This window comes from Myotis davidii, unplaced genomic scaffold, assembly GCF_000327345.1.
Source record: "Myotis davidii unplaced genomic scaffold, ASM32734v1 scaffold208, whole genome shotgun sequence".
In the NCBI taxonomy this organism is placed as follows: Eukaryota; Metazoa; Chordata; class Mammalia; order Chiroptera; family Vespertilionidae; genus Myotis; species Myotis davidii.
The window spans coordinates 1,858,132-1,883,149 of record NW_006299706.1 but is presented as its reverse complement, the minus strand read 5'-3'; the positions used below and the strand labels follow the sequence as shown (position 1 = coordinate 1,883,149).

Genomic DNA, 25,018 nt, shown 5'->3' with positions numbered 1-25,018 from the left:
GCCCCCCCCCCCCCCGTCTTGCTCAAATCAATTTTTTAAAAAACCACTCATATCGTTGCCCTCCCCTCCAATTTCTAACAAGCTCCCAAGTGATGCTTATCCTGCTGGTCTGGGCACCACACTGAGGACCTTGGTCATTCCAGTCCCCTTTCAGGGCTGGGTTAGGGCAGGGCATGTGGCCTCTGAGAACTTCCTTATTCCTATAGAGAACAACACAGGAAGGAGCGGATGCCTTTCCTGAAGGACATGGCTGTATCTAGATGATGCCCGCAGCTCTCAGCAGCTGTGGGGGCCGAGTTTATCCCGAAGAAGGCAGAGCAGAAAGAGGAAGAACTGGGGTCTCTAAACACCAACCTGGAGCAGCCCTATCTTGGAGCTTCTTGTTAGTGAGGTAATGGATTTCTCTTACTGTTCAAGCCATTTAAAGTCAGGTCTCTGTCACTGGCAGCTGAGAGCACCTCACTGATACATCCTCTGTATCAAAAGGTACCCAGTATAGTTCCAGTGGCTATTCCTCTTGTACAAAGAAATCAAATAAGTTAAATGAACTCTCTTGGCTGTTTTCTCTCCCTTCTCCCTACTCTCAGGCCCTTCCCTCCTACAAAACATTCACCGAGTGCCACTATGTGCTGGTCACCCACCAGGCATGGGGTGGTGTGGCCCCTGGAGCTTCCAATAGAGAGATGGCAGCAAACACAGAAACCCACACGGGAATGTGGTGATGACCACTTGTAGAGAGCGCCTCTGGGATCCCAAGGCTGAGAGAGTATATCATGGGAATCATCTTTAAGTTGTGGGGGTGCCCTGGTCAGTTTGGCTCAGTGGATAGAGAGTCTGCCCATGGACTGTGAGGATCCTGGGCTCCATTCCAGTCAAGGGCATGTACCCCGATTGCAGGCTTGATTCCCGGCCCTGGTAGGGGATGTACAGGATGCACCTTTAGGGGTATTTACACCTCAGAGACTGACAAGCACTGAAACCCAGGGTTTTATTTTGAGAGCTGGTTGTAAGCATCCAATAGTTCACCTCTCGGTAAGGGTGACGAATCTCTTACCTTTCTGGCGGTACACATCTGATGTTCGTACACCTTGGAGGCTAAACCTGGGTAACAAAAGGACAATACAAAGAACAGATGATGGGCGTCCTTTCAACCCTCAGCAGGATCCCAGACATCTTGTGTTTTTGTTAATTGATTTTTTTAGAGAGGGAGGGAGAGAGAAACATCGATTGGTTACCTCCCATACATGCCCCAACTTGGGACCGAACCTACAACCTGAGTTAGTACCCTGACAGGGAATCGAACCTGCAGCCTTTTGGTGTACAGGACAATGTTCCAACTGAGCCACACGGCCTGGGTGACATCTTGTTTTGCTGCTGGCCCTACTCGCCACGCAGTCTGTGGCCACATGAAGGAATGCGGAGAGACACATGATGTCTGACCGAGTGGGGCTGGAATCGAAACCAGGTAATTGTGGCTTGAAACGGGTTTGGCTTGGACATGGGAGATCTTGTTCCTCCCAGCCCACTCGATAGGCAGAGGGTTTGAGCTGGACACATCTCTCCTCGGTTCCAGCAGCTGGCAGGGGAGAGGGCCCAGAGCAGGGATGAGGCACCTTCTGCCCACCAGTGCTGCTCATGAACTCTTCCTGTGTGCTCATGGGGTCTGAGAAGTCAGTGGAAGTGAAGGGCCCCAGGAAGGTGTGCATTCATGTAAGATGGGGAATAGGCACTGCAAACAGGAGGAGGAAGGCAGACAAATTGGAGGCCAGTGTCAGTAAGTACAGGAGGAAAAGGATTCTTTTTTTCCAGCTTTGAGATATAACTGACATACAGTACTGTATAGTATACACAGTAATGATCTGACTTACATGTATTAGGAAACAACACAGTTAACATCTTTCATCTTTTGTTGATACAAAAAAAAGAGAGAGAGAAAATAAAGTAAAAACTTGTAGTGTGAACTCTTAGGATTTACTCTTTGTTTTGTTAATCCTCACCTGAGGGTATTTTTTCCATGGATTTCTAGAGAGAGTGGAAGGAAGCGGGGAAGACAGAGAAACATCGATATGAGAGAGACACAATGATTGGTTGCCTCCTGCACGAGCCCCAACTAGCCCTGGAGATTGAGCCTGCAACCAAGGTATGTGCCCTTGATCGGAATCAAACCCGTGCCCTTCAGTTTGAGGGCTGATGCTCTACCCACTGAGCCAAACTGGCTAGAGCAGGATCTGCTCTTAACAGCTTTCAAATACACCATTTAGCTGTGTTAACCAATGTCATCATGTTGTACATTAGATTCCTTGAACTTACTTATCTTATGATGGGAAGCTTGTACATTTTGACCACCTTCATTCAATTTCCCCTCCTCCCATCCCCCACAGCGATTCCTTTTTTGAGAGCCAGCTCACACTTGGGAATGATTTGAATGCTGGTACGAACTTCCTGAAAAAATATACTTAGGGATCTCCAGGGTGCCCAGAACAGTGTTGGATAGGTAGTAGCACACAAGACCCAGGAGCTGCCTGGCCCCAGACTGATCCCACTCCCATCCTGGCAGTCCCTCCCAACCCCCACCCCCACCTGAACCCCAGGATACCAAGGCTTGGGTTGAAGAATTCTCCCACAACAGCACCCCCAGAGTCCTCTCTGCCAAGCCCCCCTTTGCCCTCTGCTGGAATGGTCTCCCAGCCTTGGCCTCCCGAAAGTACAAGGGGCACCCAGCCATGTGCTGGGTAAGTGCACTGGCTCAGAAGACAGGCTGCCTGGTTTCAAATCCTCCCTCTACCACTCATCAGCCTGGTGCTCTCAGACACCTTATTTACCGCTACAGCCTCAGTTCCTTCTCTGTCAAGTGGGGATAATAGCTGTGTCTGTAACTCACAAAATTACCGTGAGGATCAAATAGTTACATATATAAGTAGCACAGTCCACAGCACACCGAAATGCTCCACATTAGCTACAATTACTATTAGTCTCAAAAGAACAGTCCTCACACCCTCTCCTCTCCTTGGAAGTGAAGAACATAATGACTCTACTTCCCAGAGTTGAGAAGTCTCCTCCCCTGCAGAGGACAAGTGCTTAGTAAAATACAACCTGATTACAACCATATGTGCAGAAACCAACCCAGCTGCAGGAAGAACAGACTGGCCCCCACTACAGAGAAAAAGTTAAACTGTGCCCCCCCCCCTAAAAGTGCTACATTTATCATCAATGAAAGTAACTTAAAAAATGGTATTTACCAAATTTCAAAACAGAAATGACTATATTAACTGATTTTAACATTTCTTAACTCACCTTGTCAGCATTTCATTTACTGCATTTTTTAAGGAGTTTTTTGTTTTGTTTTTTAAATTTATTTTTTTTACAGAAAGGAAGGGAGAGGGATAGAGAGTTAGAAACATCGATCAGCTGCCTCTTGCACACCTCCCACTGGGGCAACCAAGGTACATGCCCTTGACTGGAATTGAACCTGGGACCCTTCAGTCTGCAGGCCGACGCTCTATCCACTGAGCCAAACTGGTCAGGGCCATTTACTGCATTTTTTAAAAACTCACCATAAATTGCGTTTTCACGTAAGTTTAACTTTAAAAAATTGACTTCATAATATTTAAGCCCAGAATCAAGCTCTGGTGATTTGTCCATGTCAGTTAACATATGCAGATAGATTGTGCAGGAACAGAAAGATGAGAGGCACACTCAAGTAAACATGCGCTCCTGCAGTCTGCTCAGGGAGCCTGGCTTGCGCTTCCTTCCTGTAGTAACTTGCTTGTTGCCCAACTGAAGGCCTGTTTCACAGACTGTCCACCAGAGGGCAGGGAGGGACTGGCGCGTCAAGCTCGGGACGATAGAAGGGATCCTAGTGACAGAAATTCATACTCTCCAGCCCCTGCACAGCTGCTCTTTTCATTTAATGTTTCTCTTCTTTTTCCCTCTCCCCTTCCCCAGGGCTGAGAAAGAGAAAGGGGAAAAAACCAACAAATGTCCTTTGATGAAAATAAGAGGTCACTGATTTATGATGAAGACTGTATTTAAAAATGTCTTTTGGGCCCTAACTGGTTTGGCTCGGTGGACAGAGCGTCGGCCTGTGGACTGGAGGGTCCCAGGTTCGATTTCAGTCAAGGGCATGTACCTTGGTTGCCGGCACATCCCCAGTAGGGGGTGTGCAGGAGGCAGCTGATCAATGTTTCTCTCTCATCGATGTTTCTAACTTTCTATCCCTCTTCCTTCCTCTCTGTAAAAAATCAATAAAATATATATTTTTTAAAAAAGTCTTTTGGGAACCAAGATGGTGGCATAGGTAAACGCCTGTACTCACTGCCTCCTACAACCACATCAAAATTGTTTCAGGATTTCAGAGCAGGAGAAATAGAGAAACTGAGACAGGAAAGTTAAAACCAAACCAAACAGTGTGGGCAGTTTGCAGCTAACAAGCCATTATCTTCCCCAGCTGAGGACACAGAGCAAATGGAAACACCTCCCCTAATGAGCGGATGCAGAAAGGCAAGGGGAAAGGGGAAGGAAAAAAAGGGCCATTTTACTCTCTAAGCAGAGAAGCCAGCAGTCTTAAGGCTTGGTAAGATAAAATTGCCAGGTGCTTTTCATGAATTCTGGGAAGGCCACAACACAGTAAAAAAAAAAAGGGGGGGGGGGAAATAACTTACCGAAATAGTCAGCAGAGGAATTCTGAAGCCTACAGGCAGGAGGGTGGGTAATAAAGCGCCTCAGACCCCCATCCAACTTGCTCTTTAGTGAGCTGAGGGCCCGTCTGTGCTTCCGAAGTCAGATACATGTGTTTGCCTGCTTTGCTTCTCCTTTTTCAATAAAGATGCATGCTTTCATAAGCTGGCTTTTCACAACACAGTCACGGTCTCCCCTATAAACTCATTTATATAAGACAAGGATCAAGGTTGGGGCAGCCTGCTCCCACTGGCTTAGGAAGCTGACTTGTCCGATAACGCCTCTCTGGTGTCAGTGAGAGGTGTCTACAACAGAATTACAACTGAAATACAGACCAACCATCATTCAGAACCGCCTGAAAGCTGGCTGAGTGGAATTCCTACAACTAGAAGTAAAGAAAGCACCTTGAGGCTGGTGGGAAGGGTGAGGCACAGAGCAGGCTGGTCCGACACCGTCCAAGAGGAGCAAGGGTCCCAGCCCCACACCAGACCCCAAGCTCAGGTTTCCAGAGCTGGGAAGCAAAGTCCCCACAGCTACGGGGATTGTGGCTGAGTGATACGACGCCTCTGGAGACCCAGGTGTTCCATTTAAAGGGCCAGTGCACAAACATAGAACTTACTTGGACTCCCAGCACCGGGCAGCTCTGAGGGACACGGGGTCCTTGTTCCTGTGCTAGGACTGCTCATGTTGCAGGGCTGACTGGCAGCCATATCCGAGTCTCCATAGCCTGGAACACACTGTGTGCCTGCCCTGGTGATTCCCTGAGACCACGCCCATCCAATTTCCAGCCCCCTCAGCTGTTTGCAGCAGCTTTTCCACATGAATGGCCTGTCCTGGCTCAAGCCTCAGACTGCTAACATCTCTCAAACAAGCTGTAGCTGGTGACAGCATGCCCCAAACCTATCAATAAAAGGCCCATGACCCAGCTCAGGTGACTGGGAAAGCTGAGCCAGTGGGCTCTACCACACAAGGCAACTCTACCAATTTCAGGAGACATAGCAGCCCAGGCTGTGTAGCTAAAGAGTAGTGGGTGTGAAGATGTACAAACAGGAAATAGTTATTGAGCACTGTCTAGAGCCAGGCATTATTCTAAGGACTCTACAAGGAGTAATTTATTTTTAAAATAATTTTTTCCCTTTAAAATTTTGTTTATATTGATGTTAGAAAAAAGGGAGAGGCAACAATGTACATGCACTCCCCACCCCCCAAAATGCACCCATGTGCCCTGACCAGAATCAAATTGGTAACCTTTCAGTGAACAGGACGACGCTCAACCAAATGAGCCACACATGCCAGGGCTGGAGCAACTAATTTAAACCTCACAGTAACTATGAGACAGATTCTATTATCATCATCCCATTTTCAGAAGAGAAAGCTAAGGCAGAGGGAAGCTTGCCCAAGGTCATGCAGCTGGGACGTGGTGGAGCCATTTGGCTCTGCTGGCTGGTGAGGTAAGCAGGGAAGGGCCAGACACAGTCATGTCTCATGTCTGTGTCATGACAGAAGGAGCTAGAAAAGGGCTCTAAGTACAGATGGAACTTCAGATGCGTACTTTAGAAAGCTCCCTCAGACTGCTGTGTGAGGATGGATTCAAGAGGCACCAGTGACAGTGATGGCAAACTCAGCAAAGCAGACACTGGGAGTAGAGAGAGGCAGACTGGAAACATGAACAGAATCGGCATGATGGAGCTGAAGCCGCAAACCACAGTCTGATGAGTCATACCCACTTCAGAAACGAATCACTGACAGCACGCATCATCTGCACATTCAAAGAAAGATATTTCTGAGACATATACTTAGAATAATTTATATATTTAACCACTTTTTCCTGTGAAGAAGTTTCCTGTGACACCAATAATCTTTGCCACTAGTTTAAAACTACCAATTGGGGTGTGGGGGTGGTGGTGGTGAGAGATCGACCAAGGACTTGTATGCATGCATTTAAGCATAACCAGTGGACAGACAGTAAGGGGGTGAGGGCATGTGCCGGGGGGTGGGAGCAGCCAGGGAGAGGTCAATGAGGGAAAAAGGAGACCTATGTAATACTTTAAACAATAAAGAATTTAAATTAAAAAAAACGAAACTCTACCAGTTCATGTACAAATGCAGTTAGCTTTTTCCTTGGTTGCTGTCAGACATGAGCTTTAATCAATTTATTATGCAAAAATCACACAGTGCACAGCACATCCCAGGCTGGAATTCTGGACCAGGACAGGCACTGGTCAGTCTGGCATCTAAGAACATTAAGAACTGTCAATCACGTCTCCTCTCAGCCCCATGGACTGACACCACATGTGGCACGGCTACTGGGGTGCCGATGGTACCTGTAGCAGACCCAGCTTTCTTCTGAAGTGCTAACTGGTCTTCAACCAGGGCCCCACCAATACCACCCCAAACCAACCGCCTCTTCTGGAGGGTCCTGATTTATAACGAAACGTAGAAAGGGGATAGCCTTATCTGCTGGCTTTAGCTAAACGGGAATGGCTGTTTCTCAGAAGGTCTGGGAGTCTGTGAGGACAGAAAAGAAACCCTCAGTTTTGGAGGACAAGGCAGAGGTCACAAATGATAAGCTTCAGTAGGACCACATTTCTGTGTTCTTAAGTCTGAGAGAGGACAGCTGCAGAAATCTTTGCCCCAACAGGTCCAATGAAAAGAAGATGCCCTCTTAAGATGCCTTACTGATTAAGATGGCAAGGGCAGGGTCTGTGTGAACTGAGAGCCCAGCGAGGTCAGTCATCTTCCAGTCACTCTTGGGTGCATCATATAAATTGCCCTTCTAGTCAAGCTAATATTTTCATGAAACATATGCTGTTGCCCTGGTTGGTGTGCTCAATGGTTAGAGCATCAGCTACACACCTAAGGGTTGTAGGTTTTATTCCCAGTCAAGTGCATGCACCTGGGTTTCAGGTTCAATCGCTGGCCCCTATCTGGGCACTTGGATGTTCCCCCCACCTTTTCCCTCTCTAAAAATCAATGGAAAAAAATATCGAGTGAGGATTAACAAAAAACAAACAAACAAAACTAAGTTGTGGAGCAATCCAGGGTTTAAAATCTCTCTTTGGATCACTGATGATAATAAATTCGCTTTTATTATGGAGAGACTTCTGGGTATAAGTACTGGTTCTTGGAGATTGAGGACTTTTAATGACTTGGGAGAGGGTCAAGTATTTGCATATATCTTAAAAGTCTATAGTCATACATGTCATATATTGAGCCCTTTCTATGTAGAAACCAGCCATGAGTAAGTTCTATTTAACCAAATGAGGAGAAGGATGTTCTAGGAAGGAAAAGCTGTAAGTGGAAGAAGCAGGTGGCACGGATGGGGGATAGCGGCAGCACTCAATGCAGAAAAGCTTATGTGCATGTGTGTGTGTGTGTGCAGTGCATGCAAGTGTGCATGTGTCGTATGCCCATCACCCTGACCACAGCTGGAGAGATGGGAGGAGCCGAGGAGTGAATGGTCTTGTATGCTGAGCTAAGGAGCTTACATATGATTCTGGAAGCAACCCTGAACCAATTAAACATTTTAAGCAGAAGGACCTGCTCAAATATGAGCTGTAGACTTGAGGGAGGGGGCGAGACTGAGGCTGGAAGGCCTATGTGGAGGCGGGTACAGCAATCCAGTGAGATGATGAGGGCGTGAACGAAAGCACTGGCACAGGAGGGAAAGGAGATTGAGGAGCGAGGCTGGAACCAATAGGGCTTCGTGGTGCCTGGAAGTGAAAAGGAAGGAGGGGTCAATGAGAACTCCCAAACCTCTGGCCTAGAGAATGGGTAGACAGTGGTATTTTCAACTAAGTTAGGGGCGACAGAGGGAGGACAGATCCTGCTTCCATCGCACTGAGCTTGATTGGTTCTGTAGGACACCATGTGGAGGTTTCTAGTATTAAACTACTGGAGACAGAGATGTGAAGCTCCGGAGAGAGATGACTTGGGAATGTTCATTTATTCCAAAACTACTATTGAGTGTCTGTGACAGGCACCACGATAAGCAATGAGTAGCTAGCTCAGTGGTGCGGAAGAGACCCAGGAGCACATTGGGCAGAGGGACTTGCCATATGACAAAGGGAGCTCCATAGAGCAGTGGGGACGGATAAACTGTTCAGTTGACAATGATTAGGAAAACTAGAAAAACCAGACTGGCTGAGACCACCACCCTACACCTTAATCCAGACAGATTAAAGATTTTAAGTAGAGAGTAAAATGATAAGATGGGTAACAGAAGAAAACATTGGAGATTATCTTTGTGACCTAGGTGTGAGTATAACCTTTAAACAAGACTCCAAAAGCACAAAACCGTAAGAGGGGAAATGTAATCACATGAAAATTAAGGGTTTAAAAACCAGATTAATCAAAACTTAATTTATTACGACTGTTTGAGGGATGCTGAGTTAGTCTGGAGGCTGAGAAAGGAGTCATGAGGATCCATACAGCTTGTGAGGGGTCACCCGGGATTACTGCATTTCTCTTTCTGCTTCATCCTCCTGGATAAAGTACAAACTATAATCTGTGGGGCTTTTTATTTGATTAAAGATTTCTAGTCCTCAAAGGACATTACAAAGTTAGTACCTAACAGACAGAAAAAATATTTCCTTCTTCAGTTTAAAACGGACAAGAGATTTTTTTTTTTTATTCCTCACCAGAGAATATTTTTTCATTCATTTTTAGAAGACAGTGGGAGAGGGAAAGACAGAGAGAAACACGTGGATTGGTTGTCTCCTGCACGTGCCCAGACCACGGCCCGGGCTGGGGAGGAGCCTGCAACTGAGTGCCCTTGACCAGAATCGAACCCGGACCCTTTAGTTCCCAGGTCAATGCTCTATCCACTGAGCCCAACCGGCCAGGGCAAGAGATTGATTTCTATATTATACCAAGGACTCCAGAAAAACAAGATAAAAAAAACCCAATTAAAAAAAGGGGGGGGCGGGGTTCTGGAAAAATAAAAAAGCAGCTCGCAGAAGAGAAGCCAAAATGACTAACAATTATATGAGGAAAGGCCCAAACCTATGAGGAAATCAATGACATGCAAATTCAAACAATAATAAATATCTCTTTCACAGTTTCAGAATAGCAAATGTTAGAATGGTGGATACCCAGTGATGGTGAGGATGTAGGAGATGGGAACATTTCTGGAAAGCAATTTGACAAAAGACAGGTGGGTGTAAATCCTTCGACCCAGTAATTCCCCTCCATTACAGACCTCAGAAATGCTAGCACTGGGCCATTAGGAGATGTACAAGGACATGCACCTGGGCATAATTTGTGGAGGCAGGAGTTCGAGGCAAAGTGTCCATAAGAGGCAACGAATAAGAACTGGATGCTTATGGATTGACAAGCAGCGCTGTAAAGCTCTGAACCATATGCACTTACAGGACATGGTAAGATCATTTTAAAAAATGGTGTTGACTGCTGGTGGGAATGCAGACTCGTGTAGCCATTATGGAAAACAGTATGGAGCTTCCTGAAAAAATTAAATATGGAACTGCCATTTGACCCAGTGATCCCACTTCTAGGACTATATCCTAAGAAACCCAAAACACCATCAAAAAGAATGTATGCACCCCTATGTTCATGCAGCACTATTTACAATAGCTAAGATCTGGAAACAGCCCAAGCGCCCATCAGTAGATGAGTGGATAAAAAAGCTATAGTACATTTATACCATAGAATACTATGCAACAGTAAAAAAGAATAATCTGTTACTCTTTTGAGACAGCATGGAGGGACCTGGAGAGTATCAGGCTAAGTGAAATAAGTCAGAGAAAGACAAGTATCTCATGATCTCACTCATATGTGGAATCTAATTAACAAAATAACTGATGAACAGAGTGGATCCAGAGACATGGAAGCATGGAACAGAGTGTAGAATCTTGGAGGAAAGGTGGGGGAGGTTGGGTGGGTGGGAGTAATCAATCAAAGACCTTGTATGCATATATGCACAACCCATGGACACAGATAACAGAATGGTGAAGGCCTGGGGTGGGGGGCAAGGGCAGGCTGGAGAGGGCCAATAGGGGAAAGAGGGGGACATATGTAATACTTTCAACAATATATTTTTTTAAATAATTTTTTAAATGGTGTTGACCCCACAGTGCCCTTCAAATTAGATGTGTGTTTACTATGTGTTATATAATTTGTGGTTCCTTTTACCCAACATGCCTACTCCAACTTTTTTTCCTCTAATCAAGCACATCCTGGGATCCAATGTATAAATCCAGTATTGCATGTCTTGTGCATAATTCTAAAAGATATTATTTTGTGTATTATACGTATCAGAATAGTGTACACTGCCATTTAATATAAAGGGAGTCTACAAATGAATGCAGCCAACTATGCAAGTTCACACCAACTAAAATACCAAATAGCCCTAGCCAGCTTGGCTCAGTGGATAAAACATCAGCCTGCGGACTGAAGGGCCCCAGGTTCAATTCCGGCCAAAGGTACATGCCTGGGTTGCGGGCTCGATCCCCAGTAGGGAGTGTGCAGGAGGCAGCCAATGATTCTCTCTCATTATTGATGTTTCTATCTCTCTCTCCTCCCTTCCTCTCTGAAATCAATAAAGAAATATATTTTAAAATGAATAAAACACCAAATAAACCTTGCACAGTGAAAAAAGGTGTTAAGTGAAAAAAGATATGTAGCACAATTATCATTCATATAAACTTAAAACATACACACACAAAACAACATATTGTACAAGAAAACAAAGATAATCAAATGTCACTTCACTGCACTAACACAGACCTCTTTCCCCACTTCTATTCCTTTACCCTGATTATTTTTATTTACGGCACTAGAATGTCTATTCCATGAGAGCAACAACTGTTCTGTCTTGATCACTGTTATATCTCAGCTTCTAGAACAGAGCCTGGGACATTGTAGGTGGTTGATAAATATTTGTACATGAATAAATGAATAAATGGAGGGCATACAGGCAAGAGAAAAGAAAGCAGGGCCTATGGGGAGAGGAGAGGACAAAAATGAGTAGGGAAAAATCAATCAATCAAAGGAGGGATCTTGCCTGCACATATAATGGTGTGTCATAAATGGCCCATAAAAATAATTATTTTATCAAATTCAATACTACTGAAATTAGACCAGCCGTGGGCAAACTACAGCCCGCGGGCCGGATCCAACCCGTTTGAAATGAATAAAACTAAAAAAAAAAAAAAAAAAAGACCGTACCCTTTTATGTAATGATGTTTACTTTGAATTTATATTAGTTCACACAAACACTCCATCCATGCTTTTGTTCCGGCCCTCCGGTCCAGTTTAAGAACCCATTGTGGCCCTCGAGTCAAAAAGTTTGCCCACCCCTGAATTAGACCCTAGATCAGGGGTCCTCAAACGACGCCCGCGAAAACATTTATCCGGCCCACCAGGTGTGTTTGCTGCTGCTGCCTGTCCTACTTAGCAGCCGATGGGTCCCAGCCCGCAGCGCGCATGTGTGGAATGTCTGAGGGACAGTGAACTGGCCCCCGTTTAAAAAGTTTGAGGACCTCTGCCCTAGATGATAAGGATGTCACCTGTCTGTCCAGCCTTCTGATTTTAATCCCCCTCTGATCATGATGTTGTAGCCAAGCAGGCCTCTGCCAGTTCCCAGAATGCCCTGACCATCTTGGGGCCTTGGCACAAGCTGTACCCGTTGCCTAGACACTTTCTCTAGTTCTCGCTCTCACTGTTCAAGTTTCCGTTTAATGTCACTTCCTCAGAGCGGGCGCCCCTAACCAGCCTAGCTCATGTGTTCCCCCCCCCCCCCCCAAGCTGCTCCTATCACCTCACCTGTTCATTACCTGACCCAGCTGTGATTGTTTTGTTTACTGAGTGTCTCTACCCACGGAATGTAAGCGCCAGTAAGGGCCCTGTCTGCTTCCCCAGCACCGGACACATGCCTGGCAGAAGAGGCACTCAGACATTTCTCAGGGGCCCGGCCGGGTGGTCAGCGGTTGAGTCGACCTATGAACCAGGAGGTCACGGTTCAATTCCTGGTCAGGGCACATGCCCTGGTTGCCGAAGATTTTAAAATTGATTTTGAGAGAGAAAGGGAAAGGGTTAGGGTCAGATCCGCTGCCTCCTGCCCATCCTCACCGGGAATCAAACCCACAAGCCCTTCCCTGCAGGGGAGGCCGCCCAAGCGACTGCATCACACCTGCCGGGGCCAGAGCACAGGTGTGGGGACTCGGGGCCGGGCAGAGAGCGGGCTTTATCGAGCCGCCTCCAGTAATAACGGTGTTTCATCAACATGCTGGGTGGTGGGATCCCGGGCAGAACGCTTAAGTGTCCAATAACGTTAGAGTACTGTTCGTGGAAAATAAAAATCAGGAAAAATGTTTCTATGGTATGTTTCTATGGTAATACACAACCACCCAGTGAATGTATTATTGTTCCCGTAATACAGTTCTAATGCTTTATATGTAGTAGGCACTATCTAAGCGCCTTTCGTGTACTTAATTCTCAAAACTACCCGCTGAGGAAGGTCTACTGTTGCCATTTCACTGATGAGAGACGGAGGCACAGAGCGGTCAGGTCTTGGTTCTGGTTCCGGAGCCGGTATCTTTCCCCTCGGCCGCCTTAAGTTTTGGTCCAAACCAGACCGGCTGGAGGGCGCGGGACCCAGTCGCTCCAGGTCGGCCCACAGCGCGGGGCCACCGCCCGCTCGGACCGCTGGTCCACACGCCTCCCACCCGGGGCCCACGTGACTGCCGTTTGCCTTTGCCCGAGCTGGTCTCGCGGGATTCACGTTCTGGCGGTCCAAACGCGCTCCTCTTTCCTCTCACCCGCCAACCTATTGAGATTTGCCCTCACCCCACTTCCTGCACCTTACCTCCCAGCGGCGACCAGCTTCTGGAGGAAAGTATCCACTGTGGTGTCGAGAAGCTTCATCCTCGAAATGGTAGTGTCAGGGGGCACGGGTTCGGGGGACGAGCCCTCCCGCCCTTTTTCCTCACAGCCGCTGCCAACGCTGGCGTTGCTAGCTTCGGCCATCTTAAAATGGAACCGCCAAATCTACCTGGCCAGGATGTCCCGCCCACCGGAGCCCCCGATTGGCCGCTCCCGGCATTGGGCGCGTCCGATTGGAAGCAGCGGAATGTCCGTCACCGAGCCGCCCACGGGGGGAGGGGAAACTGCTGGAGGACGAGGCTTGTGCACAGGTGAGTAGCGTGTAGTGCACTTTAGTACTTAATCCACAGGCCGGCAAAACAAGCGCCAGCCAAAAGCTCAGGGCTCAATACAAACTTTTAATTACACTTCAAAGACTTCGTACAGTGCAACAGTGAATGAGTGTTCGCAGTTAGTATTCACAAGAGTCCACTTTATCCAATGTTAACCGCGTCTATTTCATTCCCCGGTCCCTCAATAAGCCCATCAGCTTTCCCACCAGCTTCCCGTCTGCCTGGCCTCCGTAGTTTCTTCCAGTTTGGGCTCTGGACCGGCACATGAGAACTGCCAGCTGGTCCACTCCATGGTCCTGGGAAAACGGAAGCCCACTGTCCCAGTCCCACCAAGACATGTTTTATTCGAACCCAATTAGATAGGGAAGTAGGGGCAGGGGTTCCTTTCACTAAAAACAAAAAAAACCTCATCATCCTTTGTAGTGTGTGTGTGTGTGTGTGTGTGTGAGAGAGAGAGAGAGAGAGAGAGAGAATGAGAATATGGGCAAATGGCTATGAAATACTGTACCATAAAATAAATCAGAAGGGAAGAGTCTGGGAAGGAGAACCATCCTAAGGCGTGAGGCAGGAGACGACCCCTGTCCGTGATACTTCACCCACTCTGCCCAGTGGGGACAAGCTTCAGGGAGGGGAAGGTGTGGGCTGAAAAACAATCTCCAAAAGGGTCACTAGAGTGAGTGGAAAGAGAGAAGGCTGTACTGGCTGGCGTGCTCAGTGGTTAGTGTCAGCCTGTGCACCAGAGAGTCTGGAGTTTGTTCCCGTCAAAGACAGGTACCTGGGTTGCAGGTTCAATCTCTGCCCCTGTTGGGGTGGGTGCGGGAGGCAACTAACTGATGTCTCATCAATGTTTCTCTCTCTCTCTCCCCCCTTTCTCCCCCTTCTCCACCCTTCCACTCTAAAAAAACAAACAATGGCCCTGACCGGTTTGGCTCAGTGGATAGAGCGTCGGCCTGCGGACTGAAAGGTCCCAGGTTCGAATCCAGTTAAGGGCATGTACCTTGGTTGAGGGCACATCCCCATTGGGGGGGTGGGGAGTTGCGGGAGGCAGCTGATCGATGTTTCTAACTTTCTATTCCTCTCTGTAAAAAATCAGTAAAATATATATATTTTAAAAAATCAATGGAAAAAAGACAGAGAAAGAAAGCTGGCTTCTGTTATGTTAGTGGTTCTTAAGGTAAAGGGGTGACTGAGGGGCAGGAAGATTCAGAATGATCTGTGGGCCTAACCCTTTGGATGACCGTTTGTGGGTGGGAAGGAATCTTGACAAAGTGCAAGAAAAAGCAAACCAAAATAAGGGAAAATAACCCTCAAAGATAAAAGACCAAGATGGGCAGTGTCAGTGGTGAAGGTAGAAAAATGTGTCTTTCAGATTCTGATCTGGCCAGGGCGATAGAATGTGGGGCAGCTATAAGAAACAGCAAGGCTTCAAAAGGTAGCTAGCACCTTTCAAACTGGCACCATGGCCCTTCCCAGGGGGTGGGACCAATACAAAGGTTTGAAGGATCATCCTGGCCACATGTCTCCAGGACAAGTGCAGGGTTTGATATGCCTTCTTCTCATCCTTTTTGCTGCACCTCTCTCGCCTGCAACACAGGCTTGGTAGACAAGGTCGGATGAGGCAGGGAAGGAACGCTCCTCACTCAGCTCCCGAGAGCATCAACAGGTAACCTCGGCAGTATCAGGCTGGTGTGTAGTGGTCCTGGTGTTGGGTGACTTCCTCACCCGCTCTCTTCCAAGCATCCCCCTCGAGCAGCGGTCGCCAACCTTTCGGACCTCACAGACCTCACGGACCAGCAGTGATCCGAGGACCACTGGTTGGCGACCACTACACGAGAGGGTGCCATGACCGGGATGACTTCACATTGGGGAGAAGAAAACACAGACAGTTCCACGTATCAGAGACTGGGACAACATTCGTTTCCGTGGGTCCAAGTGATTGGGATATGTATGTATGACAACTGCCCTCTCCTAGGCCTGGCTCAGCTGGTCTGGGAAATGGGCTGGGGCACACACCCCGTCTTGGCCTATCCAAGCCAGCTACTCTCTCAATCTGACTTTTCAGGGTAGTGCTCCAAGTCCCGTGTGCCCCCAGCAGCCTGATCTACTTAGAATTGTGCCTACCACTGTCATCGTCTGGGCCAGGGGAAGCCAGCAGCTTGTAAGTCCTGGGACTGCAGGGACATGGAAGGGATAGGGAACTGAGATTGAAGGAAAAGCTACATTGTATTTTTCTGAGGAAAGGGTGGGCTCTGACTGCAGGATTGGATAGGTACTTTAGCAGGACAAAGACAGTAACCTGGTTCACAGATGTTAAAACAATATAAACACACAAAATAAAATATTAACATTTCTCCCAATCTAATAACTCCGAAGAGAGGATGAGCACTCTGAAGCTTTTGCTGTGCCTACTCCCTGTGCAAAAGTGCTTGGCACCTTGCCCCCAGTGGCAGGAAAGAGCAGAGTAGTCTGGTGGGCAAATCAGTCCCAGAATAAAAATAAGCCTAAGAGACGAAGCAGGAAAAGGCTGATGGCAAACTGCTTGGAATCTGGGCTGACGGCCCAAGTGGAAGAACCAGTGGCAGTAAGCAAGCTCTATGTACAGCTCTTACCAGGATCTCAGGGACACGGAAAGGGAAACCAGAAGAAGGGTTAACGGGAATGGGACTAGTGGGGAGGGTGGGTTCCTTAGGGCAGGATGGAGTACAGGGACTGAGTGAGGGAGCCCGGTTGGGTAGGAAAACTAAATAATGGGGGCAGGAGATGCAGGTGTGGAGCCTCTTCAGCAAGAGCAGTTCAAAGTCTCAGTTCCTGTCCCTCCAGGGCACCTGGCCCAGGGCAGGGCTAGGTATGTGGTAGGGGCACTTGGAGCGGGTGCTATCTCCCTGCTCTGTCCCCTCCTGAGTCGCGTGGGAAACAGGCTTCTCTCCCACACTGTTACCAGTGTCTCGAGTCCACCAGCTCAGGTCTGAGGCTCAGTTTCTTGAGGCTCTCGTAGCCGACCACAATGACGATGGTGGAGGGCGTGGCTGAGATGATCCTGGCTGAGAGGCCCTTCATGAAGCCCCAAGGCCCCTCTTCTGCCATCAGCTGTCTGAAGGTCAGGATAATGGAGCTCTTGCCCTCAACCTGGAAAAGTCAACACAGGGGAGGGTCATGGTCTGCAGTCACCGCTCCTCTGCTCATTCTCCCTCTGCCTTAGGGAAAACTGCTCCCCAATTTGCTAACAGCATAACCTCAGCAATTTAACTCACTCTTTGCACTTCAGTTTCCTTTAATACAAAACAGTGATAGCCCTGTGCCACGTGGTTCTGAGCGGTAAACAAAAGAAGACTTATAAAAGTGGAGAACAGGACCTGGCAGACAGTACGTGTTCAATAAGCATTAGTCATTACTGTCATTAGATAAACTACAGGCGATGAGCTTTGGACTGGGTGCTTTTCTCTGGTCTCTGGGTGGCTGATTCAATCACCTCTAAGGCCCTCTGCAGCTCTGCCCATCTGTGATTCTGACTCTGATCATCTCAATCCCTCTGAACCCCCATGGCTGGAGTCCCTCCCCTGACTGTTGTTTCCCAGACACCTATCTTCCCTATCACATTGGAAGCCTGGCTAAGGCAGGAATCTTTTCTTTCTCAACAGTCCTGCCCCCTCCATCTCCCCATAAATCCTGCCACCAAACTATATCTTTAGATACCACCCACTCAGATCCTCAGTCAAGGCAGGACAGGTGCACTCCTTGTTACACCTCCTCCTGTACTGTATGACCTTCACAAGGTGGTCCCACCTATGGCTAAGAACGTCTACCCACTCATCCTGCCTCCTTTAACACTCTGCTCCACACTCCCTCTTCCTCTCAGTCCTCTCATCTGACCACCTCTGCGCCCCTAACCCTCACACTTATCCTCGGCCACGTCAAGGGCTTTTTAGCTATACCTCTGGCCCTCATATGCACTTTGTCTCCTCTGGCCTGGAAGCACCTCTGAGTAGAGACCTATCCTTTCCCTGGATCTCCTTGCAGAACACCCAGGACAAGGCTCAGGAGAGAATGAAGATGGAACCTCTGTACTGTATTTTTTTTTAATATATTTTATTGATTTTTTACAGAGAGGAAGGGAGAGAGGGGGGGGGGGGCAGGGCATTCTTTCTTGAGATAAAAATATCTAGATTTTCCCAGACAAGGATAAAGGAGTTCATCACAAAGGCCCACTGAGCCAAACCGGTTTCGGCTATACTGTATTATTTAAAAACTAATCAGATGCCAGCTTACTAGTACTCATTTTCAAATGTGTGTTAAGGACCCAGCAATTCTACTTCTGGGTATTTATTGGAAGAAACCCAAAACACTAATTCGAAAAGACACACACATTAACTGAAGCATTATTTACAATAGCCAAGATATGGAAGCAACCTAAGCGTCCATCGATTGACGAATGGATAAAGAAGATGTGGTACATATATACAATGGAATATTACTCAACTTTTAAAAAGAATGGAATCTTGCCATTTGCAACAACATGAATGGACCGAGAGGGCATTATGCTAAATAAATTAAGTCAGAGAGAAAGACAAATACCATAAGATTTTACTTCTATGTGGAATCTAAAACACTAAATGAACAAAACAGAAACAGACTCATAGACACAGAGAACATTTTTTTCTTTTAATCTTCACCCAAGGATATTTTTCCCATTGATTTTTAGACAGAGTGGAAGGGAAGGGGATAGACAGAAAAACATTGATGTGAGAGAGAGACATGGGTTGGTTGCCTCTTGCACTTGCCCTGACCAGGGCCAGGGATCGAGCCTGCAGCTGAGATACGTGCCCTTGGCTGGAACTGAACCCAGGACTGTTCAGTCTGAGGGCTGACAATCCAACCACTAAGCCAAACTGCCTAGGGCTACAGGAACGTTTTGATGGTTGCCAGATGAGAGGGAGTTTAGTTGAAAAAGGGGAAGGGATTAAGATGTACAAATTGCCAGTTAGAAAAACAGTGCCAGGCTGTAAAGTACAGCAGGGAATATGGTAAAAACTACGGATGGTGTCAGGTGGGTACTAGACTTAGCGGGATAATCACTTTGTAATTTATATAAATGTCTAATCATTATGTTGTACACCTGAAACTAATACAGTACTGTATGTCAACTGTAATTGAAAAATAAAAAAATGATTTTAAAAAATACACCTAGATTTACCAGCCACCTCCATCCCAACATCCTGGTGTTAGGGAAGCTGACTGCACTCCCAAGCTGTTATGGTTATTTTTCTTCTCTCCGCTCCTCAGCTTGCCTCGGAAACTATCCAAATCAAACAGTAAAACCCTCCATTCTCTTGACGTAAAGCTTTATACAGCAAAACCTGCCATTTATATTTTATATGTCATCATTCAAATTCTATTTCCTTGAAGTAGGTACCCTGAAATTGTTTTTGAGCTGACTGAAGACAAGAACTATAACTTCAGCACAGCACTACCCAGGGTTTTGTCGGTGTTTTTGCTGGGTCCACACAGTACAATCTGTGAAACCGAGTCAAGAACAGTCAGTCTCACCCTGGCTGATGTGGCTGAGCTGGTTGGAGTGTCGTTCCGCACATAAGGTTGCGGGTTCAATTCCCAGTTAGGGCACATATCCGGGTTGCAGGTTCAATCTCCGGGTGGGGCGTATACGGGAGGCAACTGATCAATGTTTCTCACATCAGCATTTTTCGCTCCCTTCTTCTCTCTCGCCCTTCCTCTCTCTCTAAAATCAATAAAAACATATCCTCTAGTGGACACAAAAGGGGATAAAAAAGAACAATTTCACTGCCCGTAGAGAGTTCACAGAGAGAAACCAAACAGACCTAGGAAATGAACTGAAATTGATTTCTAAAGCAGGTAAGGAAAAGGTGGTTATAGGCTATGCTAATAGCATAAAAGGCTGTAAGAAGAAACCAGCAAGAATTTCCTAGAGACATAGGCACGTAAAGGAACAGAAGCATGCAAGCTAGCAGACAGGATGAAAAAAACATTCTAGGTGCTTCAAACCGCTCAGCTGGTTTCTGTAAATGCTAAGTCATAACCACAAGAAAGGGGCTTAGATGACCAAGAGATGCTGGCTGACCTACACAGCCATGACACAAAGCGGTCAGGGGAAGGCTGGGAGGCCTAAAGATCACACTTCTAATGGGCAATGCGGGAGGAGGGTTGGGCTGGAGGCTGGTCTTACCTGCACTCGGGTTCGGATGACGTCCATGGGGTTGGTGAGGATGGAAGCCGTAGCTGCAGCCAGGGGCCCTGAGATGGCTTGAAAGACAATGTGAGGGCATTCCTTAGGACAGAGAGATGAGAGCTGCTCTGGAATGGAGGGAAAGACAGTTCCTTAAGACATGAGGTACCACTCTGTCTGCCCTCACACTGCTTCTACCACTTGGGCCAACGATGACAAACCTTCCATCCTTAGCCAGAACCGGTTTGGCTCAGTGGATAGAGCGTCGGCCTGCAGACTGAAAGGTCCCAGGTTCGATTCTGGTCAAGGGCATGTACCTGGGTTGCAGGCACATCCCCAGTAGGGGGCGTGTAGGAGGCAGCTGATCAATGTTTCTCTCTCATCGATGTTTCTAACTCTCTATCCCTCTCCCTTCCTCTCTGTAAAAAATCAATAAAATATATTAAAAACAAAAAAAAACAAAACCTTCCATCCTTAGCCACCTCAGAGCCCCCAATTCACATAACTCCCATCTTTATTTCTCTTTGCTTCCTTCTGAACCGACAAAAAATTAGAAATCTGAAGCTCCATCCAGAAGTCATCTTGGTTACATCTCGGGAGAGGGAAATTCCAAAACCTCTCTGCTTGCTGACTCCTTTCATCTGATGGACAGAAATCCTTCCTGTTATAACAATCTTATGCTTCTGCTCTGCTTCGCCCAACCCATAGGCTAGAAAAGCACACACTACACATTTTCTATTATATGCACTGAATAACTGGTTGGGTACATTAAAAGCTGGTAACACCGCCCAGCTAGCATGGGTTAGTGATTGAGCATCGACCGATGAACCAGGAGGTTACAGTCTGACTCCTGGTTAGGGCACATATCAGGATTGCAGGCTCAATCCCCAGTGTGGGTCATGCAGGAGGCAGCCAATCAATGATTCTCTCTTATCACTGATGTTTCTCTCTCTCCCTCTCCTTTCCTCTCTGAAATAAATTTAAAAAATATTTTTAAAAAACATTTTAAAAAATTGGTAACACTGATTGTCTTTAAAGCAGGGAGCTGTATGATTGTGGTGGATGGGGGCTTTTTCACAGTATACCCTTCTTTCCTACCTTTTCAATTTTTTAAGAAGTTTTAAAAAAATTGATTTTAGAGATGGAGGAAGAGAGAGGGAGAAAGAAACATCAATGTGAGAGATACATCAATCAGTTGCCTCTCGCACACGCCCCCAGGGATCGAACCCACAACTGCTGCATGTACCCTGACCTGGAATCAAAGCCTTGACCTTTTGGTACACAGGATAACACTCCAACCAACTGAGCCACACTGGCCAGGGCCCTACCTTTTGAATTTTGAATCATGTGTTTTTACAAACAACAAAATTACAATTAAAAGAGAAAGTCATATCCTACAGCCTATATTAAGAAACAAAAATTTATTTTTCAAAATGCTGATGAAGAAGACTGAATAATAGCCCTGGCTGGTATGCTCAGTGATTAGAATGTTGCCCGTGCACCTAAGAGTTGGAAAAATATCCTCAGGTAAGGATTAACAAACAAAACAAAAGAAGACTGAATAATACCCAGATTCACCCATTCCGAGTATCACTGAGAAGTTCACCTACAATTGAATTTTTTGCTTTACTCGCTCTAGAAGTGAAAGACAAGAGCTCATTAATTTATTCAACAAAAATGTATTGAATGGCTACCATGAACCAGTCCCCGTGGGTTCTGAGGATATACCAGTGAATAAAAGAGCCTCAAAATCCTTGCCCTTGTGACATTTACATTCTAACTACCTGAATAAACAAAAATCAAAATATATAGTTATGTCAGAAGGTGATATGTGCTAGCTAGATAAAAATAAAGCAGGGCCCTAACCGGTTTGGCTCAGTGGATAGAGCGTCGGCCTGCGGACTGAAGGGTCCCAGGTTCAATTCCGGTCAAGGGCATGTACCTTGGTTGCGGCACATCCCTAGTAGGGGGTGTGCAGGAGGCAGCTAATCGATGTTTCTCTCATCAATGTTTCTAACTCTCTATCTCCCTTCCTCTCTGTAAAAAATCAATAAAAATATTTTTTTTTAAAAAAAGGAGAAAAACAAATAGAAATGTGATAACATATCTAACTCCTGTATACCAGGGAGATACCCAGGAAAAAGGAGTAACTCCCCAAAATGGCCCACGCCATCGCCTCCTGGGTTGCAGGTTAGATCCCCATCCCCAGTTGGTTGCATTCAGGAGGTAACCAATCGATGTGTCTTCTCACATCTTCCTGCGGACTGAAGGGTCCCAGGTTCAATTCCGGTCAAGGGCATGTACCTTGGTTGCGGCACATCCCTAGTAGGGGGTGTGCAGGAGGCAGCTAATCGATGTTTCTCTCATCAATGTTTCTAACTCTCTATCTCCCTTCCTCTCTGTAAAAAATCAATAAAACATATCTTAAAAAAATAAATAAATAAAGCAGGAAAGGAGACAGGAAATGAACGCCAAAGGTAGGGTGTGAATGGGCTGCCATTTTAAACAAGGTGGTCATGAAAGCCCTCTTCAGAAGGTGAAGTTTGAGTGAAGTCCTAAAGAAGAGTGCAAGCTATAAGGCTCTGTTGTGGACAGAACTTTCCAAGCAGAAGTCACATCCTATGTAAGGGTCCTGAGACACCTTAAATCTTCAAAGGGCAGCAAGGCCCATATGCCTGGAGCAGAATGAGGGAGAGACCAGGATGAGGTCCAGGAGGGAAGTCATTTAGGACCTTGAAGCCATGGCAAGGACTTTGGCTTTTACTCTGACACTGGATGTAAAATAGATTTATCATCTTCAAAGATTCCCTCAGTTTTCTCTCTACAATTCAATCACCATAATACCTTTACATTTTTTTCTCATGCTCCTAGTTTGGGCATTTTGTAGCCAGGCAACTAAATATCAGGGGATAAGTAGGATGGTAGGGGTCAGCAGGGCAGAAGTGAGAGCTTCTAAGACCCAGCAGCGTGGCAGAATTCCTTAAGCCCTGCCAGAACCATCTCCCCTGATTTCCCATCACTTCCTTCCCCAGGGTCAGCATACAAATAGAAACAAAGTGAACTGGTGACTCCTCCTCATGGGTGTCCTGTTTCTCTTGACAAGAAAGCATTTCAGAACCATTAAAGGTAGCACCTGGGCTGGCATTGCCAGCCTCCGTGGGCCTGTCTGCACTAGCCCTCAGGCCTGTAAGCTGCAGTGAGATCCAGATGCCAATTCTAGACATGCATACATGCCATTTTCCTGGGGCTTAGGGAGAGATGGAAAAACAAAGGCCAGAGGGTAGGGGAAAGAGCCCCATGTCTTTCCTTCTCCATTATTCATTCAACAAGTGATGACTGGGCACCTATCATCTGACGTGGGTTAAGTCTCTCCTGGTTAAATAACTGGACATGTAATATAAATCGCTTTTGTTTATGCTTGCTAGACGCCAAGGACCGAGATAAGCACTAGACACAAAACAGAAATGGACAGGGAAATGCCTTTATGGACCTTACAGTCTAATTAAGAAGCTGGGGCCCTAACCGGTTTGGCTCAGTGGATAGAGCGTCGGCCTGCGGACTCAAGGGTCCCGGGTTCGATTTCAGTCAAGGGCATGTACCTTGGTTGCGGGCACATCCCCAGTAGGAAGTGTGCAGGAGGCAACTGATCGATGTTTCTCTCTCATTGATGTTTCTAACTCTCTATCCCTCCCCCTTCCTCTTTGTAAAAAATCAATAAAAATATATTTAAAAAAAAAAAAAGAAGAAGAAGCCGGGGTTGGAGAAATAAAAATATATTTTAAAAAAAGAAGAAGAAGAAGCAGCCGGGGTTGGAGGTAAAATAACTGCAAATTATCACAAGTGCTATTATAACAAATGCTCTGAAGGAAACAAGGTGCTGAAAAAGAAAACAGAAAGAAGCCTCTTTCTAGCTGGGTAGTTAAAGAAGTCCACTCTGCAAAGGTGGCATGGAAGCCAAGGCCTGAAGCATGAGAAAGACCCAGCCATACAAAGAACAGGGGAGAGGGTATTCCAGGCAGAAAGATTATTTGCAAGAGCTTTGAGGTGAGAACGGAGCTTGGTGTGTTAGAAACTGAGAGAAAGGCAGTGAAGATGGACCAGAGTGAGGAAGGGGAGAGTAGCACAAGATGGGGCTGAGGAGGCAGATAGGAGCCAGATCATGTACAGATCATGTAGACCAGTGTTGACCATGGGAAGCATTAGATTTTATTCTAAATGCCCACAAGTCAGCACTGGTAGATTTTAAGCAAAATGGGATAATGAGAACCAGTCTACTCAGTCAACAAATATTTACTGAGAACTGCAATTCACCAGAGTCTAAGAGACACAGTGGTCACAGAGCCTGGCACATGGTGGATAGTCAACAGATGTTCGTTTCCTCCCCCATCCAAGAACCTTTCCAGTGAATTATACATCAATATAGCTGGAAAATATGCATTAAAAATTAAAGAATCCACATTGTAGAAGAGATAAGGCACACACAGATAACATCAAAGAAAATGTAATAACAGCCTTAAGAAAGATTCAAGCAATATAATGGAGGTTGAAAGGAGGGAAAGGTCACTTCTGGGTTAAGGGCTACATGGAGAGGATGGGATAGGAGGCAATAAGGTGCACTTAAGCCATGATTCCACCCCGGTAAGTGTCCCGGGAAGGCAATGAAGCAGAGGTGTGATATGAACAAAGCAAAGGTAGGAGCGATGACACATGGTTGAGGAACTGTACTGTACGTAGCTGGCTGGTTGCAGCACAGACTATACACGGGAGCAGCACGTGGTTTCACTATAGAGGGAGGCAAAAGCCAGGCTGAAGTGTTTGGATTTTACTCAGCAAGCAGTGGCTCTACTGAACAACACAGAGTTTAAAAAGTTAATCCATTAGGAAGTGAGTGATAGATAGGAAGGAAGAGGCTTCTAGAGAACAGGCTGATGCTGCTGTCCAGGAAGGTGGTAACAGTGGCATGGTTTCC

General features: G+C 46.5%; 2 protein-coding genes and 1 long non-coding RNA gene across 5 annotated transcripts in view; 1 reads left to right on the top strand and 2 right to left on the bottom strand.

Annotated features, from left to right (window-relative positions):
• The window catches only part of PMF1 (polyamine-modulated factor 1), a 19,486-nt gene extending 4,799 nt beyond the window's left edge, over positions 1-14,687 (bottom strand). The window contains exon 1 of one of the 3 annotated variants that reach the window (XM_006775719.2): positions 13,502-14,687. In XM_006775719.2, coding sequence (XP_006775782.1) covers positions 13,502-13,662 — 161 coding nt within the window. In that variant the 5' untranslated portion in view covers positions 13,663-14,687. Of the gene's footprint in view, positions 1-641; positions 1,043-13,501 lie in introns of those variants that run through there. The other 2 variants (XM_006775718.2, XM_015571711.1) reach the window with 2 other exon arrangements.
• Positions 20-4,001, top strand: LOC107184972. Its single transcript, XR_001515882.1, has 2 exons — positions 20-391; positions 3,946-4,001. It is a non-coding gene; the product is annotated as an uncharacterized LOC107184972 (long non-coding RNA).
• A 276-nt stretch (positions 14,688-14,963) lies between the features above and the next one.
• The window catches only part of SLC25A44 (solute carrier family 25 member 44), a 20,794-nt gene continuing 10,739 nt past the window's right edge, over positions 14,964-25,018 (bottom strand). The window contains exons 3-4 of the mRNA XM_006775715.2: positions 20,050-20,177; positions 14,964-16,976 (exon numbers count right to left, since the gene is read on the bottom strand). Of these exons, the coding sequence (XP_006775778.1) occupies positions 16,785-16,976; positions 20,050-20,177 (320 nt within the window). The 3' untranslated portion in view covers positions 14,964-16,784. The remainder of the gene's footprint in view (positions 16,977-20,049; positions 20,178-25,018) is intronic.